Source organism: Gastrolobium bilobum, unplaced genomic scaffold (genome assembly GCF_033153095.1).
Source record: "Gastrolobium bilobum isolate Gb01-03AN ecotype WA unplaced genomic scaffold, APGP_CSIRO_Gbil_v1 utg35590, whole genome shotgun sequence".
Lineage (NCBI taxonomy): Eukaryota > Viridiplantae > Streptophyta > Magnoliopsida > Fabales > Fabaceae > Gastrolobium > Gastrolobium bilobum.
Window position 1 is genome coordinate 422,559 of NW_026898223.1, and position 24,884 is coordinate 447,442.

Genomic DNA, 24,884 nt, shown 5'->3' on the forward strand with positions numbered 1-24,884 from the left:
CATAAAAAATATTTTGTCTAAATTCTTTAGAGAATCTAAATTTCGTCGAAAGTTTCAAATGAAACATTTTCCTCAAAACAATTTCCATTGAAAATTTTGACGAAACACATTTCCATAAAAAAAATTCAACGGCAAAAAATTTCATTAAAATTCTTTACAGATTTCAAATTTCGGCGAAAGTTTTTGACGGAAATATTTTCGTCATCAAAAAATTTTGACGGCAAAAAATTTCATCAAAATTCTTTACAGATTTAACATTTTGGCGAAAGTTTTCGAAGGAAACATTTTCGTCATCAAAAAATTTTGACGGCAAAAAATATCGACGGCAAAAAATTTCATCAAAATTCTTTACAGATTTCAATTTTCGGCGTAAGTTTTCGACAGAAATATTTTCATCATCAAAAAATTTTGACGGCAAAAAATTTCGTTAAAATTCTTTACAGATTTCAAATTTTGGCGAAAGTTTTTGACGGAAATATTTTCGTCATCAAAAGATTTTGACGGCAAAAAATTTCATCAAAATTCTTTACAGATTTCAATTTTCGGCGTAAGTTTTCGACGAAAATATTTTCATCATCAAAAAATTTTGACGGCAAAAAATTTTGTTAAAATTCTTTACAGATTTCAAATTTTGGCGAAAGTTTTCGACGAAAATATTTTCGTCATCAAAAGATTTTGACGGCAAAAAAATTATCAAAATTCTTTACAGATTTCAAATTTTGGCGAAAGTTTTCGACGGAAAAATTTTCGTCATCAAAAAATTTTGACGGCAAAAAATATCAACGGCAAAAAATTTCATCAAAATTCTTTACAGATTTCAAATTTTGGCGTCATCAAAAAATATCGATGGAAACTAAATTTCAATAGAAAATTTTTTTTTGTACAAATTTCGACGAAAAAATAATTTTGTGACGAAATTTTCGTCTTTTGCAACGTAAAAATTTTGACAAAATTTTGTGAGAAAACCAAGTCAAAAACGGGTCAGGTCAGATTTGACCCACTTCAGAAACCAAGTCAGGTCAGATCCAAACTGGTTCTGAACTAGTTCAACAAAATCCAATCCAAGTCAGACTCGACTTGGATCAAATTAAAGCGGGTCGGGTCAAAATACTTGACCTATAAAAACCAAGTTGGGTCGAGTCGGACAAAAACTTGACCCGACCTTACCCATGTACAGCCCTACACTAAAGTATACAAAAGAGATAAAAATAGAAGAATTTGGGCCTCTGCTGAGGCCTCTGCTGACTCAGCAGCAAATGTCCATTTTACCCCCAACAGAATGTGGAGCTGGCACCAATTGGTTAAGAAGGAAAGCATGGGGCTGTGGTGGGTATCGAGTAGCATTTTCTGGACTGGAACTTTGGGAGAGCGTGGAGTCTCTCGAATACTCCTCATTATCGTTTCCTTCTGTCTTATTTTATCTTCTCCTTTAAATGTAATTTGCTGTTTGAGATATAAAGAGTGGAATACGGTAAATTGTTTCAGAGTGTTTGAATTCTATAGTGTAATACAGATACAGATCCATCAATATATCAATTTGTGTCTCTTTTTCAGAATTACTTGTGTGATTTGATTTAATTATTGAGAGGTCTGTATCATACTCACCTGAGGATGATTTGAACCAAGTCTCAGTCCTCCAGTGACGGACAGAAACAGTGTGATTTAAGAGTGTAAACATAGCATTACTTTGATGCATGCTTTAACTCTGCATTTATTAACAACACGTCATTTTATCAAAAAATTCACTTCAACTGAAAGAACAAACTAAGAATCTGAAGTATAAGCTATATACAAAACGAATTGAATAACAAATTGATATGAAATCTAGAAACGTACAAATACAAAGATTTTTGTATCTCTTGTCACAAATCTCCGCCGATAGATATGCTAAGCAATGAGAAATTACTTGAGAATACTAAATCTACAAATATACAAACCAAGCTCTAAGCATCGCTCACATTTTTTCGGTTTGCCATATATGTTAAATAAATGGTCCACATATATGCGCAGGAACTATTCAGCAATGGCTGCAGCAATTGTAAAAGAGATAAAGTTAGCTAACTAAAAAGCTAGAAAGCAACTGCTGAGTTGTAGCTACTGATTAAAAATAAATTAAAACAGAAAATTAATTCAACAAAGATTTTATCCACATTTTCAAACCTGTAAATGGACTGGAATGTATTTGAAGGTGACAAAATCACATATAGGCCAATACAGAGCACCACCTAATAATGTAGGAAGTAGATCTCGCTTCAACCTGGCAATAATTTCAGGCCCACTTTCACCTGATATTGGCATCAAAACGGTAACTCAGAATCATCCATAACCTTAGGGCTTTTGCAAAGAATGAGGCTAATAAAACCATACACTTATCCATAAATATAGTTGATTTTAACAAGCTCAGCTTAAGAAGCCAAATGATGCATGGAGATAATCTTCATGATATCAGTTTAGAGTCTAATAGCCATCAGACATAGGGTATATAGATCACGCCCATGGTTAAACGGCTCAAGTTCCCTACCCCTGAGTTTGTATAGAATCATGTGAAAACTAACAACAGAAACAGACCACGAGAGTAAAATACTATCTTAATCAACTAACTACCCATGTCAGTGAACTGTCATATAAACTAGTGGCATTGAATATTTAAGAACAGGTCACCAATTAAAATGTTAAAAATTACCTTGTACAGCACCATTATAGGAGAAGAAAATAGTATTGATCGCAGGACCAAATACAGCTTGCCCCATGAAAATTTTCTTCAAGGTTGTTGGAATGTCTCTGTTTGGGAAAATTTTGGACAGAAAATTAAACCACACATGCTGTGATGGCCCCAAGATTAGCAACCCGTATATTGCCATGCGGGACGTCCTTTTTAAATCATACAAAGTAGAAGAAGAGGGTAATGTAATCATCTAACAAATGGGTGAATCAAAATGTTAGTGAAAACACAAAGACCAAATAATAATCAAAAGCAGTAACAACAAAATAAATGAGAGAATGTTTTTAATCCCAATTCAATAAATAGTGTTCCTAGGCCTTCGCTCAGAATATATAAGTAGTTCTGTAAATAACCTTGGGATACACCACCCCAAAAGCTAGCTCAAAGGGTGGAAGTGCCCAAGACCTTATAAAGGTCATATTAGTTGACCATACAACCAATGTGGGTCTATTATTCGACACACCCCCTCACACGAGAGCCCATTGGGCTTGAAGAGTGGATGATGCAACAGGCCCAGCCTACCTGTGTTAAGAAATTCCACAAGAGAAAGGGGGGGGCGGCGAGGTTTGAACCCGGGACACGAGACTTTGATACCATGTAAAGAATCTTGTGATACACTACCCCAAAAGCTAGCTCAAAGTGTGAGAGTGCCCAAGACCTTATAAAGGTCACATTAGTTGCTCATACAACCAATGTGGGACTATATATCTCAACAAGTTCTATAAACTCATTAAAGAATATTATAACAAAAGACAAATTCAGTCATCCTATGCCACTCTCACATTATATAATATTCTACAAATTATTACAGCTACCAGCTAAAAACTGTGTAATCACCGTACCAACAACACATTGAATTAGGAGAGGAGGAACTAAGGTGGTAAATGCTATCTTACTTTAGTAATCATTGACTAAGAAGATTTAAAGATGAGGACAAGTAGAATTGTACAAGTTTGGATGTCACATGTTTGGCTAAGGCTTATAAAACTAGGTTTTAGACTGAAATAACCTTTTCAGAAGCTCAAATTAATTAAGTTAGGTAAACTGATAAGAACCGGATCAGAGACTAACAATAACAGAAAGGAGAATAACACTTTTTGGCCCAGAAGAACATTTTCTAGGATTTCTGTATAATATGGGAACGAAATTACAATCCAAAATGCTGAATAAAAGAGTACAACGAAACAGAAGACAATTAGAAAGACAAATTACAGTGACTGATCCTAACCAAAAAAGCTAAAGTTCTAGAGGAATTCTAGAGCCCCTAGTCTCTCCCAAATCACCCTAAGATGCCCAAGGTTCCAGTTAAATGTAAAAGAATACGTTGTGTATTGATCTGTGTCAGGGAGTTACAATATATAGAGACCCTAATGGGCTTAAGTGTAAGGCCCAAACCTAATCCAAACCTAATCCTAATACAGTCAGAATACAGTCAGACTATTTACGGATAAGACAGAATCCAATCATATCTAATCAAATCTAATCATATCATATCTAATATTCTAACACTCCCCCTCAAGCTGGTGCGTATATATTATGAGCACCAAACTTGTTACAAATGTATTCAACCCGAGGACCTCTAAGAGCTTTAGTGAAAACATCTGCTAGTTGATTAGACGAGTTGACAAAAGCTGTCTTGATTTCTCCTGACTGAATCTTTTCCCAAATGAAGTGACAATCAATCTCTATATGTTTGGTCCTCTCATGAAAAACAGGATTAGAGGATATATGTAGCGCAGCTTGATTATCACAGATGAGTGTCATGGGTTGTTTCTGTTCACAAAGATGAAGCTCCTGAATCAACTGCTTTAACCAGATCAACTCACAGGTAGTATTTGCCATTGCACGATACTCAGCTTCTGCACTAGATCGAGAAACAACAGGTTGTTTCTTGCTTTTCCATGAGATTAAGTTTCCTCCGAAGAAGACACAATAACCAGAAGTAGAGCGTCTGTCCGAGGGTGATCCTGCCCAATCGGCATCTGAGTAACCACAAATTTCTGTATTTCCCTGATCCGAATACAACAAACATTTTCCTGGTGCTCCTTTGATGTATCGGAGGATCCTCACAGCAGCATCCCAATGTGAATCACAAGGGGAATCAAGGAACTGACTGGCCGTACTGACAGCGAAAGAAATATCTGGCCTAGTCACAGTAAGATAATTGAGCTTCCCAATCAGCCTTCGATAACGTCCAGGATCAGATAATAGCTCCCCCTGTCTGGGAAATAACTTAACATTAGGATCCATGGGTGTATCAACTGGTTTACACCCCAACATACCAGTCTCCTCTAGGATATCCAAGGCATACTTCCTTTGACAGATAGAAATGCCCTGTCTAGATTGCGCCACCTCAATTCCCAAGAAGTAACGCAGCTTCCCAAGGTCCTTTGTTTGAAATGCACTGAATAAATGTTGTTTTAACTGATGGATTCCGTCTTGATCACTTCCGGTGAGGATGATGTCATCAACATAGACTAACAAATAGATGCACTTGTTAGGAGATGTAATCCTATAGAATACATAATGGTCAACTTTACTGCGAATTAGGCCAAACGCCTGTACAGCAGAACTGAAGCGACTGAACCATGCTCGAGGAGACTGCTTGAGACCATATAAGGATTTTCGAAGACGACATACCTTCCCAGACTCCCCCTGAGCAACAAAACCAGGTGGTTGCTCCATGTAAACTTCTTCTTGTAAATCACCATGAAGAAAGGCATTTTTTGATGTCAAGTTGAAGGAGTGGCCAGTGACGAACAGCAGCAAGGGCAAGAAATAGGCGGACGGAAGCCATCTTAGCGACTGGAGAGAATGTATCGCTATAATCAAGGCCAAAGATTTGAGTAAAACCCTTGGCAACTAGGCGTGCCTTGAGACGATCAACATGGCCATCAGGTCCAACTTTCACAGTAAACACCCAGCGACAACCAACTATAGACTTCTCTGGAGGAGCAGAAACAAGGTCCCAAGTGCCATTGGTATGAAGTGCGGTCATCTCATCAAGCATCGCTTGGCGCCATCCTGGATGGGAAAGTGCTTCACCTGTGGTCTTAGGAATAGGAACAGAAGAAAGACTAGAAACAAAGGTGAAATGAGGAGGAGAAAGGCGATCATAGCTCAAGAAGGTATAAAGAGGATAAGGGTTACGAGTAGTACGTGTACCTTTTCTTTGAGCAATGGGAAGAGCCTCTGGTGAAGGATCCGGAGGGGAAGAATCAACTGCAGAGGGCAATGAGTCAGCAGGGGTCGAGTCGACTGGAGGTACTGTCTTACGACGCTGATAAGTGAGAAGTGGACGGTCCTTAGGTACTGGAGCAATAGGTGATTGCTTATCTGGAGTAGAAGCACCTGCATCTGGCAAAGACAAGTCAAGAAAAGGAACAGGAAGAACATGATCAACCTGTGACAATGGAGATGGGATAGAATTAAAGGGTTGTTGATCAAAAAAGGTGACATCCGCGGAAACTAAGTAACGCTTGAGGTCAGGAGAGTAACAACGATAACCCTTTTGAAGACGAGAATAACCAAGAAAAATGCATTTAAAGGCTTTGGATGTTAACTTATCCTTACCAGGAGTGAGATCATGAACAAAACAGGTACAACCAAAAACATGTGGGGATAGAGGAAAGAGAGGAACATCTGGAAACAATAAGTTATGAGGAATATCATTATTAAGCACAGATGAAGGCATGCGGTTGATGAGAAAGCAAGAAGCAAGGACTGCATCAGCCCAGAAGTGAAGAGGAACATGCATGTGAATAAGAAGAGTCCTGGCAATCTCAATGAGATGTCTATTCTTACGTTCAGCTACTCCATTTTGTTGTGGAGTGTGAGGACAAGTGGTTTGGTGTAAAGTACCCTGTGTGGCTAAGAAGTGAGAAAAGTCAACAGAAACATACTCCTTAGCATTATCACTACGTAAAATACGAATAGAAGCACCAAATTGAGTATGAATTTCAGCAGAAAACTTTTGATAAATAGAAAACAACTCAGAACGGTTTTTCATTAAATAAATCCAAGTACAACGGGAGAAATCATCAATAAAGGTGACAAAATACCGAAAACCTAAAATAGACACACTACGACTAGGACCCCAAACATCTGAATGAATAATTGAAAAAGGAGCATCAGCTCGTTTATTGACTCGATTAGCAAAGGAGGAGCGTATGTGCTTTCCTTGCTGACATGACTGACAATCTAAAGTTTGAAGACCGGATAAAAGAGGAACCATCTTCTGCAATTTCGCAAGACTAGGATGCCCGAGACGACTGTGGATGAGCTGTGGAGATTCTGTGAGAGAACAAGCAACTGAAGGACTCGGCACATCAAGGTAGAACAGACCCCGTGACTCACGGCCCACTCCAATCATCTTCCCCGTACCCGGGTCCTGCACAGAAACAGAATGGTTTGAGAATGTGACAATACAATTAAGAGAATTGATCAATTTACTAACCGATATTAAATTATAAGGGATGTGAGGAATGTAATAGACAGATGTCAAGGTCAATGAGGAGGTTGGACAGATTTGTCCAATCCCATGAACGGGGGCCTTAGTTCCATCAGCAAGAGTAAAAGAGGGTAAATTATTAGAATATGTAAGGGAAGAAAAGAGTTCCTTATTACCACAGAGGTGATCAGTAGCACCTGAGTCAAATATCCAAGGACCAAGTGATGCAGAATGAGAAACACAAGCAACAGGATTACCAGTTTCTGAAGCAGAGGCCTGAGATTGAGGAGAGGACTTCCTGAGAAGGGCCTGGAATGCTGCATATTCTTCAGAGGAGAGAGAGACTGAACCATTTGAAGCAGTATCCGATTGAGCTACATTAGCAGCAAAAGAAGGTCGCATGTGAGGATACTTGGTGTAGCAGCGTTCCTCATAATGACCAAGTTGCTGACAGTAATGACAACGAGGTCGCTGACCACGTCCGACTGGACCTCCTGGGCCTCCTGGGCCACGACCTCCTGGGCTACGTCCTCCTGGGCCTCCTGGGCCCCGGCCTCCTGGGCCTCTACCACGACCACGTCCACCTCCAATATGCCCGCGAAAATCAGTACGGGAAACTAGAGCAGTAGAATCAACAGCAGAAGACGATGCAGGAGCAGATTTCTTATTCAAATTCAGAAGACGCTGATACGTCATGGATAGATCAGGCTCCCCACTAGTCAAGATAGTATCACGAACATTATCATATTCTTCGGGAAGGCCAGAAAGTGTGGCAACCATAAAGAGACGTTCCACCTGTTTCCGATATGCAGTAGCATCAGTAGGGTAAGGCAGCATATCCAAATATGCCTGCATCAAAGAGCGACTCTTGCCAATATATGTCTCCATCTGAATGTCGGATGATTTGCTCAATTCCATAAACTGAGAGATGATGAAATAGAGCTGCTGAACATCATTAGTGTAGAGGTTTTTTGCTTCCTCCCACACTTCAGTGCAAGTTTGAAATGAATAAAAGATATCCAAGACAATCGGATCAATGGATTGCCAGAGGATACTCAGAAGCTGGTTGTCAATCTTTTCCCAATCAGACTTGTCCTCCTTAGGGACATCAGTAGACTTAGTTGTGAGATGGTTCCCATATCCTTGTCCAAAGAACCAAACTCGAACAGAGGTGGCCCAGTTCTTGTAATTAACAGATCCCTTCAATTTTGAAGAGGTAATGGACCCAATATTGGTAGAGATGATATTGGGAGAATTTCTCAAAGGAGGAGATGGAGACTTGACCTCCGAATGAATTGGAGGGTTTGCTGCCATAGTATCAAATCACAAAGATACAAACCGAATAAAGAGAAACGAACCTGATCACCAATCAAGAAGAGGTGCGCACAAAAAGTCAGACCCACAAAGAACCAACCACAGATCCAGAAAGAGGAGGAGAAGACGAGCTTCTCTGTCCAAGACCGGCCGGAAAAAGCCGCCGGAATAGTGCTCACGCGCCGGCAGAAGGTGGCGCGTGAAGCCCACGCGCAGAGAAGACTGGAGGCGCGTGAGAGCGCGTGACAACTCCGATGGTGGCCGGACTTCCACAGAGCAGGTCGCCGGGAGGAGAGGGTTCTGTTCGCGTTCGTTCCAGACTGAAAACTCGCCGGAAAAGTACTCCGGCAGCCTGAACAGTGGCTGACGGTGGCTGATGGTGCTCCGGTGACTATGGACACGTGCAGAAGATGCCTGGAGAGGACTTACAGCCCTTTGATGTCTTACCGGAAGGACGCACGGCAAAGAAAAGATGACTCCTAAGCAGTGGGCTTAGGTTTTAAAGCGAAGAACAAGATTTCTAAGCGGAAGCGAGGGTTCCCAGAACGAAATAGCTCTGGTACCAAGTTAAATGTAAAAGAATACGTTGTGTATTGATCTGTGTCAGGGAGTTACAATATATAGAGACCCTAATGGGCTTAAGTGTAAGGAAACCATTAGTGGGGTCCTATCAGTAAATTGATAAGAATCAGATCAGAGACTAACAATAACAGAAAGGAGAATAACACTTTTTCGCCCAGAAGAACATCTTCTAGATTTTCTGTATAATATGGAAACGAAATTACAATCCAAAATCTTGAATAAAAGAGTACAGCGAAACCAGAAGACAATTAGAAAGACAAATTACAGTGATTGATCCTAACTACAGTAGCTAAAGTTCTAGAGGAATTCTAGAGCCCCTAGTCTCTCCCAAATCACCCTAAGGTGCCCAAGGTTGCAAATGCCCAAAAGATGTCTCTCCTCACTTCCCTACTGCCTTTTAACCACCTCACCCTCTCTCCTTGCCTCCTCATCCCTTCTAACAAAATTGGAGCCTTCCAACAATTTCACATCTATTTTATTAGCTGAGTCATCTTTCCTAAATAATTCCATGTGGCAATTCTTATGATACACCATTGTGGGGTCCTATCAGAAACAAATTGAAGTTCGAACACTTTACAATCTAGAAAACCCTTATTTAAATTTTTAATCTAATTCATATTTGTGTAAACATTGTCTTCAACATATCATCCAAACATAATAATTCCCAGAAGGACCTACCATCATTCTGTAAAATGCACGTGAAAGAAACTAATATTTTGCAGATATACCATGATTCTATATACTTTTGAACAAGGGGCAAAATAAGTTTTACTAATTTGAGAATTACTAGTAATATGATAACTTTCCAAGTAACCATGAGATAATAACTGCAATTTGTATTATGAATGCCAAACATAATAATATTGGATTATTTATAAATAGTATTAGACTCTAATTCTAATCAAATATGAAAAATCAGAAAATACAATACAATCTGAAAACCACTCCTAAGAGATCATCTAAGATCTTCTATAATATTTTAGGATACAATAAATATTTTATGAGATATTTTCTAAATACTAAATAGAAACTGGACCAGATTACATAGAATGAAAAGGAGGAACTACAGTGTTCCACTGTAACTACCGTTATTAGTGTGATAGCAGCAGTGGTGTAAAAGTGATTGCAATGAACAAAAAAACAGAAAACAACTCCTTATGAAACCCAACTAGTGAGGGTAGGGGTTACAATGAACAAAATGAGAGAAAAAATCATAACAAGGGCATCAGGGAAACACTGTTTTCTTGCCTTTCTCCCTACTCTACTGTCCTTTTATATTTGTTCTGTTAGAATAGAGTTTTCCTCCCAATTCCCTTACGTCATCCCTACTCTTCAGTCACACAAATTTCCTTGCCCCCTTGGGGGCTTTAATCCTCTATGATTCCTCCTCATGTACACCCTACCCTCACAATAGTAGGCTTCAGTCACACAGCAGTTCCTTCAGACAATACGATTGCAGATGGTTTGGAACTCAAAAATATATGTAGTTACTAAAAAAAATGCTCACCCTGCACTCAATCCCCCACTTAATTCCACCAATTTTTAACATGTGAGGAAGTACATGAAGCAATGAAAATGGAAACCATATTTACAAAGATCTATTCAGCATCTTGAAACCCAAAGAACAGCATTGAATCCACAAATGAATTTAAACATGCACAAAACAATTGAATCCTTTACTTAATCTCAATATTATAAAACAGCAAGATATTAATCTTTCAAAAATCTTCTAATAGGATTTGGCTCCTCAAAGTGAGGAGTGCCCTTAGAGGGTAAAATGCATAGTTATAACCATTGGTTGAAAAATCAAAGCTGAGAAACAAACTATAAAGTTGTTAAAATCTACTCCATTGATTTTTCAATCAATGGTTATAACATTGCACTTTACTTTCTAAAGTATACTCTTCGTGTAAGAACTCACACCGCTAAATTAGAATTTTAGTAATTACTAATAATAAAATTATAATTTGAAGAAATTATTTCATAATTAGAATATGATAATTAGAGAGTAAGTAGAATTATTAATTATTTCAACTTTCAGAAGAAAAGTACAAATACTGTGTATTTCGCGGTAAAAATGTGTATCGGTGAAAGTACCCGAAACTTAAATTAAATTAGTGATTATAACTCCATAAAATTTCTAAGACACTGTATTGTGAAAATATTAGAGAGTTAAGTGAGTGTGTTGTGTGAACTAATACCGGGTGTCTTGAGTGAGTTTGCCCTAAATAGCAAAAACTAACACTCTCACTCTCATTTCTTCCACTTTTCCTATGTAGACATCTTTGTTATTTTCTCTCATGGCTGCCATATGATCACCTTCCTACCTCCATGGTCTCCTCTCCAAGAAAAACACCAAGACACCATTTTTCCTCCTCTTTCCACCATTAAAACGTTATAGACATTTGAGAGCAAGCATTGGGAGGGAGAAGAATCCATTCTTGGAGCATTTTAGCTTCTGTTTTGTGAGGGTGAGGGCTGCCACTTCTTGTTGTGTGGGTTTGGAGTCATTGACACAACGATTGAAGCACCAAGGAACCATCTTTTAGAAGAAAGGACCAAGCTTGGGAACTAAAATTTGTACACCTTCTTTGGCAGTAGCTTAGAGTAGCATCAAAGCCTTCCAAGTCTCTTCCTTTTACTGTTTTGAAGCATAAGGTATATACCTCAACCTTTCTTCTTGAATTTCTTTGTAAAGAACTAAGCTTTAAGCAAGTAAAGTAAGGAAACTAAGTGACCTTGGTTAAAAACAGCATGAACACACATAAACTGAGTCGTTCTAAGTACTGGGAATACTAAAAATGGAGTCTTGATGGATATCTTCGCGTAGAAGGAAAAACTGCACTTCTGCCGAAAAATATTCGGATATGAGCTTGGGGATATCTGGATATGTCCCAGACAAATATTCGGATATTCCCCTGTTTTCGAGTTTTCTTCAGCATTACCCGGACAAAACCCTTTCAATGGGTATAGGACCCTTAAAGGAATAGTGTGTACCTCTGTGAAATGAATATAATTAAGAACCTAAGAGATTAAGGACTTGTGGCTTTGCAAGGAGCCTTAAGCATGAGAAACGAAAAAGAAATAGAGTCCCTTTAAGCATGATAGGTTAGTATATATTTATTGTGTTAGTATATGGATGTCCTAGAGACAATCTTTTGATTAGATTAGGACATAAGTGGACCTTTGTATTGTCGCAAATAAATAAAAGCATTCTTTATCCTGTTTCATATTTTGTCTCGATATTACTGTTAATATTATATATGAGTAACTGGATAAACCCCTTGGAATAAAATAGGTATCTCTTGAGTATCTGTGATGAGATCACGATCATGAGGATTCAAAGATACTGGATGTTTATTCCTAATTTTATATTCCTAGTCTAGAGACACTGAGAATGGGGATCAGTGATCTCGGGTAAGACTAGCACGACTTATCTACTTGTATTCGGATGCAAGGTAAAGACCTCATGAGCTACAGATATGGAGATGTCTTAGCTAAAGTCGTGGGTGGATCTATAAGGGTATAGCTCGCACTGAACAGACCCACAAAAGAGACTCTATGAGGAAATCTCACAGAGAGTATCATTAGAGTAGTCTCTTTATATTTGGGTATGTCTTTCCTTAGACCAGAAGTTATTACCTAGACTGTGTTCTAGAAGACATGCTTTGACTGTATACCTCGTCTGCCTGAAACATGGAGACTCATAGGTATACTGTTGGGCTTATCCTGAAAGAGCACAGGGCTAGGGTGATAAGCTGAAGGAATTCGTCAAATCTCTGTGAGAGATTAGGTTATCTGTAAACCGGAGAAATCGGGATGACATTAACAGGGACTCGGGAATCTATGCATAGTAAAGAGATCATGAGATGATCTGCCTTTAGAGTCAGTAAATTGAAGATTCCCTATTTCAAATAAAGCTTACCCTAAACCGCAAGGGTTGATACGTTTCCTTACCCTAGGTTTTATGGGAAGGTAACCGAGACGAAAGGAAATACATACGGAAACCAAATATGTGTAATAGGATGATTATGTCATTAACCTAACTAGCTCTGGGGCAACAAAACATTGCTAGTGCTCTGTGTTGTCATTAGTTGGGTTGTGGGCTTATTGGGCCCAAGCCCATTTATGTCAGTGGCTATGTTGGGCCTAATGGGTCACACACTAACACCTTATTGTCATGACAATATAGCATTAAAGGTATTGGGCCTAATAATGGTTGTTAGCCCAAGAAGAAGTTTGGAAGCCCACCAAAAGGAAAAAAATGGCGCATGGTTAGTTAATGGGCTTGGATGGTCCAAGACATTACTAATTAATTTAATTAGTTAAATTAATTATCAAATGTTTAAATTTTGAATTTTGAATTTGAAATTTGAAATTTGAATTTTGAAATTTGAATTTTGAAATTCGAATTTTGAATTTTGAATTTGAAATTTGAAATTTGAAATTTGAAATTTGAAATTTTGAATTTTGAATTTTGAATTTTGAATTTGAATTTTGAATTTAAAATTTGAATTTGAATTTGAATTTAAAATTTAAATATTTGAACGTTCGAATTCAAATGTTTGAATTCGAATTTGAATTGGCTATGAAAGGTTGTTTCATAACAAAAGGATAAGATAAGATCTTGTTGGAACAAATCCCAAATATCAAGAGGAGATCTTTGAGAATCTTCTAGTGAGGACATGGGGCGCTAATTTAGGTATCTGATGATGGTCATAGGATCAACCAAATGAGCTCCAGTCAGATTTGGTTTGTTGAGAGAATAAGTGAGACAGTTGGTTCAAGTTTGAATGCAACTGCTCAACGTATCTGGACTGTTATGAGGCCAAGTGGGGCGCACCATATGGCTGGCCATATGATGGTTGTTGAGTCAGATTCTTGTTGAGATATTCACTTGATATCATGAGGATGTGAGAGGAGGTTGTTGACAAGATTTGAATTTTGCAACAGCTCCACTCATCCCCCTAGTGTGCGCTATATATAGGGCCTTATTTGAGTGAAGAAAATTAGATTTTAATTAACTCATTCTCTCATCTCCTTGTGGGTTCCTTTTGAGGTTTTTCTTAAGAGAGTTTCGAAATAACCTAGCCTTTTTCAAAGAAAACCATGCGCCACTTTTGTGTCTATTCTTGCTGAATATACACTCTTCTAAACACCTTGACCTAGCCTCCTCCTTCACACATTGGGCACATAGCTTGCCTCCATTGGTGTTTTCGTTGGTGGCCTTGAAGAAGAGTTCTTCCGTCTTGACAAAGGGTGGTGTGGATCAACATTAGAGGGCTTGCATCTTCAAGCCTCATCTTGATCATCCTCCAATTTTGGAAAGCAAACAAGGTAACATCCATGCCCTAAAGCATGTTTCTTGATATGGTATGTGTTATTCCGCTCGAAAAATTTTGTTTTTCCCTCTCACATACCTCGACCTTCAAGGTCAGTTTCTTTCATATTGATGGTGTGTATGTTGTAGAAACAGATTGTGATATTGTTGGATCTTGCGTTGGTGATCTCTCGGACACCGAGTTATTATTGAAGGACTTAGCGACGACAGGTAAGCTTTTGGTTCTCAGAATTAATCCCTGTTGATTCCACTAAACTTCATGAGAGGATGGTTTGTTGGCTTATGTATATATGATAAACTATTTTGTTAAATTGAGATATTGGCATATGCTTATGTGCAAAGTTATCAAATGCGGATTGTGGCATGTCGCGGCCAATCCCGAAAAACGCTACAGCCAATGTTGTTAAAATGTAGAGTCTACGCTGAAACGGTGGGGGGAAGCAAAAACGTAAAATCGAGAAACGTAAACTAAACGTAAGAGTTTACTACGTACCAAAAAAAATAAAATATATCCAATATATATATAACCAAAACACACCAATACATAAGTCATCACAAATTTAAGTGCAAATACTAAAAGAAATAAAAATTAAGTTCAAATTCAGTCATCATAATACATATTAAAATCAAAACACCTAGGTAATAAAATCATAAAAGATATCACCATGCACTCCGTTCATTGTCAACAATAAAATTGAAATCTTCCTATTTCTTTACTGAAATAAAATTCTCAGTGGTTACATAAAGTGAAACGTACGTGTAAATTAAATTTGGATCATTTTTAATAATAAAACAATAAAACATTGTTTAGATTTGAATTAAAATTAAATACTTCTACTTTCAACAATATTTATAAAAATTAAATACAGTCAAATATTTCTACTTTCAATAATATCAAATACTTTAGGAAAATTCAATATTTCTTTTATTATAAATAAAAAACTAGATCTGTATTAAAATTAAAAATTAAAAATTAAAAAATTATAAAAATTCAATATTCAACTATATCAGTATGAAAGGATGGTGGCGTATTAGATTTGAAGAGGATATATCACCAATCTGTTTAAAAAAACTCGGTAGTCGGTACTGTACGAAAGCAAAAAAGGAGCAAAGAAATATGAGCAGCAATTTTATAGGAGAACTGAAGAAGCAAGAAGCAAGGATACTCGCTTTTATAAGATAACTGAAGAAGCAGCGATTTTTTTTTGTTTTTTGGGGGAAGAAGCAAGCAAGCAGCAGCAACGTGTACAAGATGGTAGGGTTTTTTTTTTAAGTTGGGGGATGACGTGATTTGACAAAAATACCCCTGTTTTTTTTTTAAAAAAAACTGAGTCAACTCGGTAAACTCGCCGAGTCAACCGAGTTTACCGAGTTGACTCGCCGTTTCAACCGTTTCAACTCAAAATCCGTTTCAACTCCCGTTTTGACACGTTTTTGGTCATAAAAACGTAAAAACGGTACGTTTCTACGTTTCGACACTACGTTTTAACAACACTGGCTACAGCACTATAGCGGTTTGTAGTTGCAGAAATAGCGGAATAGATATATGACAAAAATAATGACAAAAAGAAATATTTTTAAAGACAGAGATAGCAGAAGTGATAGAAAAAGACGCAGATAGACTAAAAAACCCTTAAAAATTTTCTGCTACACATTTAAATTTAGGACAATATTGACATTTTGTCTTATGACAGCAATATGGCCGCGATTTGGCCACTATTGCGTTCCGGTGCAGCTTGTGGCGCTATTGCGGTGCAATTAACTACTATGTTTATGTATGTTTTTGTAATTAAACTTGTGGTATATGGGCAAATATATATATATATATGGATGTGATGTTGTTTGACTACACAATATGGTGGATCCTGAGTGTCGAGGCAAAAGGGGAGGCCCCTATGCCTAGGTAGGTAGCAGATGTGTGTAATGCCTATATTGTTCTCTAGCTAGTAGAATAGAGTTTATGCACATTACATGATATATACTGCCATATACTGTTTTATGAGAATTACTGTTTTGCCATGAATACCATGTTTTTAATTATTATGTTGAGAAGTGAACTTGGGGAGGAGTGATCCTTCGAGAACCCCAGTTTATTGAGATTTGTCAAAATCTCACCCCATCTGGGGAACATTTTTCAGGTGTTGATATCCATGCGATGGGTGCGTCTAGAGGCAACAGGCCGGTATAGACCTTTTAGCATTGACATACCTTGCTGTTATTTGACATGACGATTATTCCCGAGACATGATGATTATTCTGAATATTATGCATGTTTAATTTGATGTGAGCATAGGAATTGTCTATGCCACATTTAAATAATCAGGTTTTGTTGATTTGAGGACACGTATATTTGTCTACACCATGATGTATGGATGTTGTCATGACTACATGTTGTAGGCTCATGACTAATTATAAGAGTATTCCATGTTAGTTGTCTTTGCAATACATAAGGTAAAAAGAAAAAAGTAAATTCACATTCGGATTTAGAATCTTGTTAATAATCGTATGAATAGCTTCCGCATTTAATTAGTTGAAAAAGTTGTGCTTAGTACCAAGGTATGATAATACACCAGGTGCACACAAGGTGTTACACCTCGCTTTAGAAAAGCCTAATTCCTTATAATAAATATAACATGGATAGTTGTTACCTACCAGAGAAAAAGGAATGGAAGAAGAAAAAAATCCTACCAGAGTGATTATGATGTAGAATATAAGTAAACATTTCAGAAATCAAATCAAATTAAAGCTATTGGCTAGAAGTACTGTGAGAAAAAAACTTGACTGTGTAACACTCCTGCACAAGGGCAATACCATGCATCATAGCATAAAGTAGGTATCTTTCTCAGTTTCTCGTAACTAATTTATCTAAAATATCTCATTGATATAGCAACATAATGGTCATAAGAAACTATACTAGTCCCTACATAAATAAATATTCATTCTTACTTGTTCAATTATCTTAAATTATACGTTCACAAATATTTGGAAATAAAACCAACTTAATCCCATTCCTTTCGAAAATGGAGAATCAGCAACAGCAGTGGACTTGTGTGGAAGCTATTTGCTGAAGGCACCACATCCCCCCTCTCACACATTTGTAGTATGGATGGACAAAGCATAGACTTAGTGGAAAAAGTCTTTTGTTGTTGTTATTCCAAATAATTTGTAAAAAGGCAGTCTGGTGCTATAAAACTGCCACTATGCGCAGAGTGCAGGGAAGGGTACCCATTGTGTGGGTCAAAGCCTTACTTTGCATTTGCAAGAGGCCGATTACAAACCTGTGAGCTCTGGGTCACATGGTGATGATACCAACCGTCATGCCAAGGCCCCCTTCTTGTCAAAACATTAACAATGTGCAGTTAAGAAAAATTTATGTGTTAGTTATTTAGCAACTTATCTGTGATTATTGGGTATATTTGTTATAAAACCCATGTAACTTGATGATCAACAGTGTGACAAGAAAAAAGTCCAAAAACAGACACAGGAGAATGTTCTAAAGCAGAAAAACCCTTCCAGTTTGTGTTTAGTTTCTATCTTTTTAATTCAATCTAGTTTTCAGTTTCAGCCACTATTTTCTTATCTTGTGTGCCTAAATCATCCCTCCAACGCAGTACTACTACTTTGCACTAAAACTTAATTCATTATAAAAATAAATAAAATGGTAGTTTGGTCCTTAGAAATGTACCTCTCCTGCAATTCAGTTCTTAAATTATTCAAACCTGTTTAACATTAGTTCCCATTATACATAACAAAAGGAGTACCACGAAACGAGTTTAAATAATTTTAATCAAAGACAGAATTGCAGAATGACGTACATTTTCACTCAGTTAGTTAACTCTCATAAAAATGGACCATTTAAGAACCCAAATCAGCATCACTCATTCAATGGCAAGGAACCATTCAACTTTTTTAACCAAATAACACTGTTTCAACACTGGACACACAAACATTTAAGAATACACGAAGAATGCACACTTTATTCATGTGGGTATGCAAAAATTATCGTTACCTGTGAAGTCAAGTCAGCAGCGGTGAAAATAAGCGAGGATGTTATGCTTTTGGTGACAACCGGATGAGTTTCAAGCTTACTCAGATACCATTGCACGAGTCCAAACTTGTGAAAAGAAGAAGAAGAAGAGAACGCAGGAGATGGCGTTGGAGAGAAAGAAGGGTGCGAAGTTTTGTGTTGCCAATTAATTTTGTTGATGCGGTGATAACGTCGAACACGTGGTGGGCAATGTAGCGGGTTAGCGAGAAAATGAAGTTTCGGTGTGAAGAGCAACGGGAAGAAGCGTTTGGCTATGTTTCGTGACATGGAGCTGTTGCTCATTATGGCTTACGGAGTTTGATGAAAGGGAAGGTTCATGTCGTCGATGGCAGTGGCAGTGCCATTTGATTTGAAAAGTGTTCGTTCTGTGGCGTTTCTTCCGGAGAAACACAAGTAGAAGATCCGAAGAGGATGCCAAGGGACATCAAGTCGGCAAGTCGTTTGCTGAAGATCTGGTTATTGCTAAAACCTCTTTCGACGACTTGTCGTCTCGTCCCTTTGAGTAAATTATTATTATTATTATTATGGGAAAATTTTTAAAGAATACATAGTTGTGTTATTTTAAGTAAGAGAAAGATACAATCTAGTATTTTTATTTAAAATTTAAATTAAAAAATTCACTCATTTTCTCTTCCATAATTTTCATTGTTTGTATTTTTCTCTCACTTAAAATAATATAATTATATGTCCTTTTTTTTTTGTAAACAAAAAGGCATAACCAAACAAAGAACAAACAGACACAAAACTAATCAGGAAGAGAAACTATATGTTCCCTTCCAGCAGATGCAAGATCAGCTACATAAAGAGACCTAATACCCCCTGGAGGAGTCTCAAATCTGACTAAATCACTAGCGTCAGATAAATCTACTAGGTAATTAGCCATCCAGTCTGCGCACATATTGCCTTCTCTGAAAGTATGTTGAAGGTGAACCTCCCAGTCTTTATTTAACCATGTCCGTATACGAGATATAAGGCGAATCTCACGGACTGCTGCACCACACTTGGTGAGCCCAGTGATCGCTGATAATGAATCAATTTCCAGAATTATTCTTTTGAAACCTGCAGACCATGCTTCCTCTAAACCATGCAAAATACCCCATAATTCTGCTTTAAAGGCTGAGCAGAAACCCAACTTGAAAGAAAATCCCCTTAACCAGCCGCCTTGAGAATTCCTGATCACACCCCCCGCAAGCTACTAAACCAGGATTTCCACCAGCTGCTCCGTCAGTATTGATTTTCACGAAATTTTCCTCAGGAAATCTCCAAACTATGTTAATAGGAACCCGCCTCCTTGTAGTCTGCATACCATTACTATATTTTGCTTGATTCACCTTAATGACAAATCTTTCAATAAGATTTATCCTAACCTCTAAAGGTAGCTGTAAGAACCCGTACCATTAATTAAGGAAATTAATTAATTAATTATGTGAAATTAGGAAATAATTCTATAATTGACCCTAATAATTATTATAAGGCTTAAATAATATTGGCAAGTGAGTAATATTGCTGAAAGTTGATTTTCTGACGAAAAGTGCAGATATCGGTTCTGCTACTCGGTATAAATGCGTACCGATGAAGTATCCCGAAAAATTATGAAAAGTGTGTATATGTCACTAGAATAATATATAGGACTTGTAAAACAATTTTCAAGTTAAAATAATGAGAACTGGTGCCAGAACTGATACTGGCTATGGAAAAGCGCATACCGGAAAGGTGCTGCGAAAAATAAAATAAAAATATGATAAATATTAGAAAAATGAGTAGGATCAGATTCCAAAGTTTGGGATTAAAATGCTAAGCGTAGATATTAATGCTAATACTGTGCGTTTAGAACTTAAGTAGCTATATATAGCTAATGGCACATGATCCTGGGGTATTTTCCCTTTGTTTCTACGTGAGTTGGAGCTGCTGATCAGCCTCCTCCTCTTCCTTGCCTTCTTGCCTTTGAGAAAAGCCACCAAGTTGCCACCTTTCCTTGATTTTCTCTAGCTAATCCTTGGAAACAATTAGTGGAGTGTGTGGTGAGTGTGGAGGTCAGTTTTCTAGGTTGTTTCATCTCTGTTTTGTTGAGTTGTGGGGCTGAGTTCATAAGCTTTGTTGAGGGAGCCTTGTCATGACTTGGTGATGCTCCTAGAAGCCTTGTTGGTGTGAAAGAACCAAGCTGTATTGGTCCATTTTTGTTTACCTTGAAGTCAGTACCCTAGGACCTGAAGTGTGAGCTCCAAGAGCATTCTTTTATCTGTTTTGAGCTGTTGGTAAGCTTCATCTACCTTGACCATGTGTTTCCTTGGTTAAAAATGGAACCTTGATGCATGTAACAAGCTAAAGATCATAACTTAAGGTTGGGTAAGGTTAAACACACCTAGAAATGCATGTTTAAGCTTCTGTAATCGGTAAAAGTCGAACCTTTGGATTGATATCTCGCGAAATGCAGAATCTGAGTTCTGCCGCGAAATATCCGGATATTGATATCCGGATATGGGGTTCTGAATATCCGGATATTGATATCCGGATATTTCCAGAGAGATATCCGAATATTGATATCCGGATATGTCCCCGACAAATATCTGGATATTCTGGGTTTTCGAAGAACAGTAGCTGCACTGTTCATACAGAACTATATTTGGGGTTTGTAGACCCTTGATTGGTGAAGTGGGACTTCTGTAATGATTAATCTAAGTCAGAATCAAGTGATTAAGGGCTTGTGGCTTTGTGAGAAGCCTTAAGACGTGAAAAGTAAAGGAAAGACGTTGTCTTTATGTCATATGCTTGTATGCTTGTATATTGATATGATTGTTGGTCCAAAACATATTGTGATTCTGCTGTGTTTCGGCTTTGAGATTGGTTGAACTCTTGGCTTGGACTGTTAGCTTGCAAGGTAAGCTTTCGTGTCCTCGATTTAGCCATTGTGTGGTTTCACCATACCCCATGGGGGAATGGTTTATATGCATGTTGTGTTTATTCTTTGATAATTGAAATATTGTTGAGCTTTATGTGCAATTGCTTATAATATGTATGTGTTGTTCCACTTCGACGGTTAGCCTAAGAATGTGGCGTCATACAAGACGGTGACATCGTCGGTGGGTGCAAGTGGTGTCTTGCACTAGTGTGGGTAATAGACGTATTCCTGCATTTCTCTGGCCAATAAATTAGTATTGACACACATGACATGATTATCTGCTGCATTGCACTATTTTGGAACTTATACTGTTAAACTGTTTTTGAACTTATATTGCACATGTAAGTGAGCTTGGGGTGGAAGATCCTTGATGACCCCTTGTCTTACTGATATTTCTGTTTAGAGATCTCACCTCACGTTTGGGGCGCTTATTTCAGGTTCAGGTAACCCTGGGGTTGAGACCTCTAGCGACAAGAGGCCGGAGCTTAGCTGATATTGCTGTTTTATGATGATATGTCTGAATGCTGGATTATGCATGCTGCTTTATGTTATTAGCTTATTATGATTATTGTTGCTGCTGTTGAGCCTATGTTGGGCTTAGTTGCCTTATTTGGTGAGCATGGGGATTGTCCATGCCACATCGTTTGACTTTGTCTTAGTTGATTCGAGTTGTATAATTGTATCAGGATTATGTCCGAACTACGTGTTGAAGATCCGTGACTAGATACTCACTTTATTATTTATGAGGTATTTCAGTTAGCTGTCTTTTGCAATTTACATACAGGCGATGTTTTATGAAAATGATTAAGTAATCAACTTGGTAAGGATAATGACGTCATAATTGAAAAGAAAAATATATTTCGCATTTTTAATTAAGCGTGGCTTAATACGATGACATATTAACAAACCGGGTATACACGAGGTGTTACATTTGATGGTATCAGAACACTTTCTAGGGAAAAGCCTGTATGTATTGCAATAACTTAGGATGTTTGTTGTGTGTCTTGTCTGTGTGTTCTCTCTATTGGGTTTTGCTATGATAATGCATATGTGACCACATTGTGTGGGCCTGATCAACTCATTCATTGTGTAACTTGTGCAGAGTCATGGTGCAACCTCGAAGGAACCGAGACACTAGCGAGGATTAACCTGATCCTGTCCTGGCTGCATTGGCTGATATGCAGGCGGCTCGACTAGCCGACCAGGAGGCCATGAGAATGGCAAACCAAGCTATGCTGGACACCGTCAGAGAGGCGAACAGGAAAGCCACTGAGGATGTTTTGGAGGCAAACCGCCTGGCGAACATGACTATGATGTGGGTCATGTTGGAGGAGATAAGGGCTGGTCCTGCTGTTGGTCAGTTCCCTCCGTCAGAGTGGCAAACCAAGCTATGCTGGACGCCGTCAGAGTGGCTTCTTTCTGAGTGTAGCTGCTGCCTTGTGAGGTTGAGAGTGCTGTATTCTGGTATTGGTGAGGAGAGAGCTTGTATCTTGGTTGTGGTGGCTCCAAGGAGCCATCTTTGGTGCAAAGGGCCAACCTTTAATCATCATTTTCGCTCTCCATTGAAGTCAGTACCTTGGAGTTGTTGTGTGAGCTCCAAGAGCACCCATTTTGCTGAGTTTAAGCTTTGGTAAGTTGTACAAACCTTGGTCTTGAGTTTTGTTGCCTAAAGATGAAGTATTGGCATGTTAATGGGTTAAACAAGTAACCAATTGGTTTGCGGACCTGAAACAGATTAAAGATGCATGCTTTGACGTTTTAAAATGTTAAAAATGGAACCTTGGAAGGATATCTTCGCGAAATGCAGAAACTGTATTTTGTCGTGAAATATCCGGATATTTGGTCGATAAATATCCGGATATGGATATCCGGATATTGATATCCGGATATGGGGATCTGGATATCCGGATATTGCCAGTGAGATATCCGGATATTGCCAGTGAGATATCCGGATATTGGATATCCGGATATGCCCCCGAGGAATATCCGGATATTCTGGGTTTGTGAGGAACAATTGCGTACTGTTCATCCAGAACTGATCTATGGGTTTGTGGACCCTAGTTTGAGGAAGTTGAACTTCTGTAATTAATTAATGTAAGTCAGAATCATGTGATTAAGGGCTTATGGCTTGGTGAGAGGCCTTAAGACATAAAACGTAATGAAAAGGCGTTGTCTTTATGTTGTATACTTGTAGAGTATGATTGTTGATATATTATTGGTCCATAACAGATTGTGAATCTGCTGTGTTTGGACTTTGAGCTGTGGACTCTTGGCTTTGGGTGTTAGCTTGCAAGGTAAGCTTTCGTGTCCTCGGTTTAGCCATGTTGTGGTTCCACCATGTCCCATGGGGTATGGTTATATGCATGCTGGTTACATGCTTTTGATATATGAAATGCTGTTGAGCTTTATGTGTAATGGATTTTAATATGCATGTGTTGTTCCATCTTGACGGTAAGCCTGAGTATGTGGCGTCATACCAGACGGTGATCCGGGGTGGGTGCAAGTAGCATCTTGCACTATTTGTGGGTATTAGATGTATATAAATCCTGCATTTCTCTGGCCAGTAGAATAGAATTGACACACATAACATGATTCTCTGCTGCATTGCACTGTTTTAGAAATGATATTGATGAACTGCTTTTAAACTTATATTGCACATGTAAGTGAGCTTGGGGTGGAAGATCCTTGAGGACCCCTTGTCTTACTGAGATTTCTTGTTTAGAGATCTCACCCCACGTTTGGGGAATGCTTATTTCAGGTTCAGGTAGTATGGTGACTGATGCCTCTGGCGGCAGGAGGCCAGAGCTTAGCTGATTATGATATTTATGTTGTATTGCTGTCATGACTGGATTGGATGTTGTTTATGTTTTCTGCTCTTTATGTTTTGAGTTGAGACTTATGTTGGGCTTGTTGCCTTATTTGGGTGAGCATGAGAGTTGTCCATGCCACTATGTTGTTGGTACTTTTGAGTCGAGTTGTATAATCTGCTAGTGGTCTGGTCGAAGTGTTGTAGTTCTGTGACTAGAGACATACATTATGTTTTATTAATTGATTAATAAGCAAGTTGGTAATGATAATGACTTCAGAATTGCAAAGGAAAAGATATTCCGCATTTTTAATTAAGCGCAGCTTAATACGATAGTATGATAAGATTACCGGATATATACGGGGTGTTACACTATGTTTACATTCTTTGATAATTGAAATGTTGTTGAGGTTTATGTGCAATTGCTTATAATATGTATGTGTTGTTCCACTTCGATGGTTAGCCTGAGTATGTGGCGTCATACAAGACGGTGACACCGTGGGTGGGTGCAAGTGGCGTCTTGCACTAGTGTGGGTAATAGACGTATTCCTGCATTTCTCTGGCCAGTAGATTAGTATTGACACACATGACATGATTATCTACTACATTGCACTATTTTGGAACTTATACTATTAAACGTTTTTTGAACTTATATTGCACATGTAAGTGAGCTTGGGGTGGAAGATCCTTGAGGACCCCTTGTCTTACTGAGATTTCTGTTT

The 24,884-nt window shown here is 38.2% G+C and overlaps 1 protein-coding gene across 2 annotated transcripts; it reads right to left on the minus strand.

The window, feature by feature from the left end:
• Window positions 1-1,619: 1,619 nt before the first annotated feature.
• Window positions 1,620-18,833, minus strand: LOC133313993 (uncharacterized). Of its 2 annotated transcripts, XM_061515424.1 has the most exons (5): window positions 18,419-18,833; window positions 2,684-2,915; window positions 2,161-2,285; window positions 1,959-2,027; window positions 1,620-1,705 (listed from the first exon to the last, which is right to left on the minus strand). In XM_061515424.1, the coding sequence occupies exons 1-5, from the start codon at window positions 18,737-18,739 to the stop codon at window positions 1,700-1,702; spliced, it is 753 nt and encodes a 250-aa protein (XP_061371408.1). In that variant the 5' UTR covers window positions 18,740-18,833; the 3' UTR covers window positions 1,620-1,699. The 2 variants fall into 2 exon arrangements, with proteins under 2 accessions (XP_061371408.1, XP_061371407.1); XM_061515423.1 differs by lacking the exon at window positions 1,620-1,705 and having other exon boundaries at window positions 1,841-2,027.
• Window positions 18,834-24,884: the final 6,051 nt, after the last annotated feature.

Bases quoted from the DNA above. Each gene is read 5' to 3' on its own strand.
- LOC133313993 (XM_061515423.1), bottom strand. From the start codon at position 18,739: ATGAGCAACAGCTCCATGTCACGAAACATAGCCAAACGCTTCTTCCCG. The intron at 2,916-18,418 runs GTAACGATAATT...CCCATTTGTTAG, and splicing joins CTGCTGACTTGACTTCACAG to ATGATTACATTACCCTCTTC. The intron at 2,286-2,683 runs GTAATTTTTAAC...TGCCAATATCAG, and splicing joins CTATAATGGTGCTGTACAAG to GTGAAAGTGGGCCTGAAATT.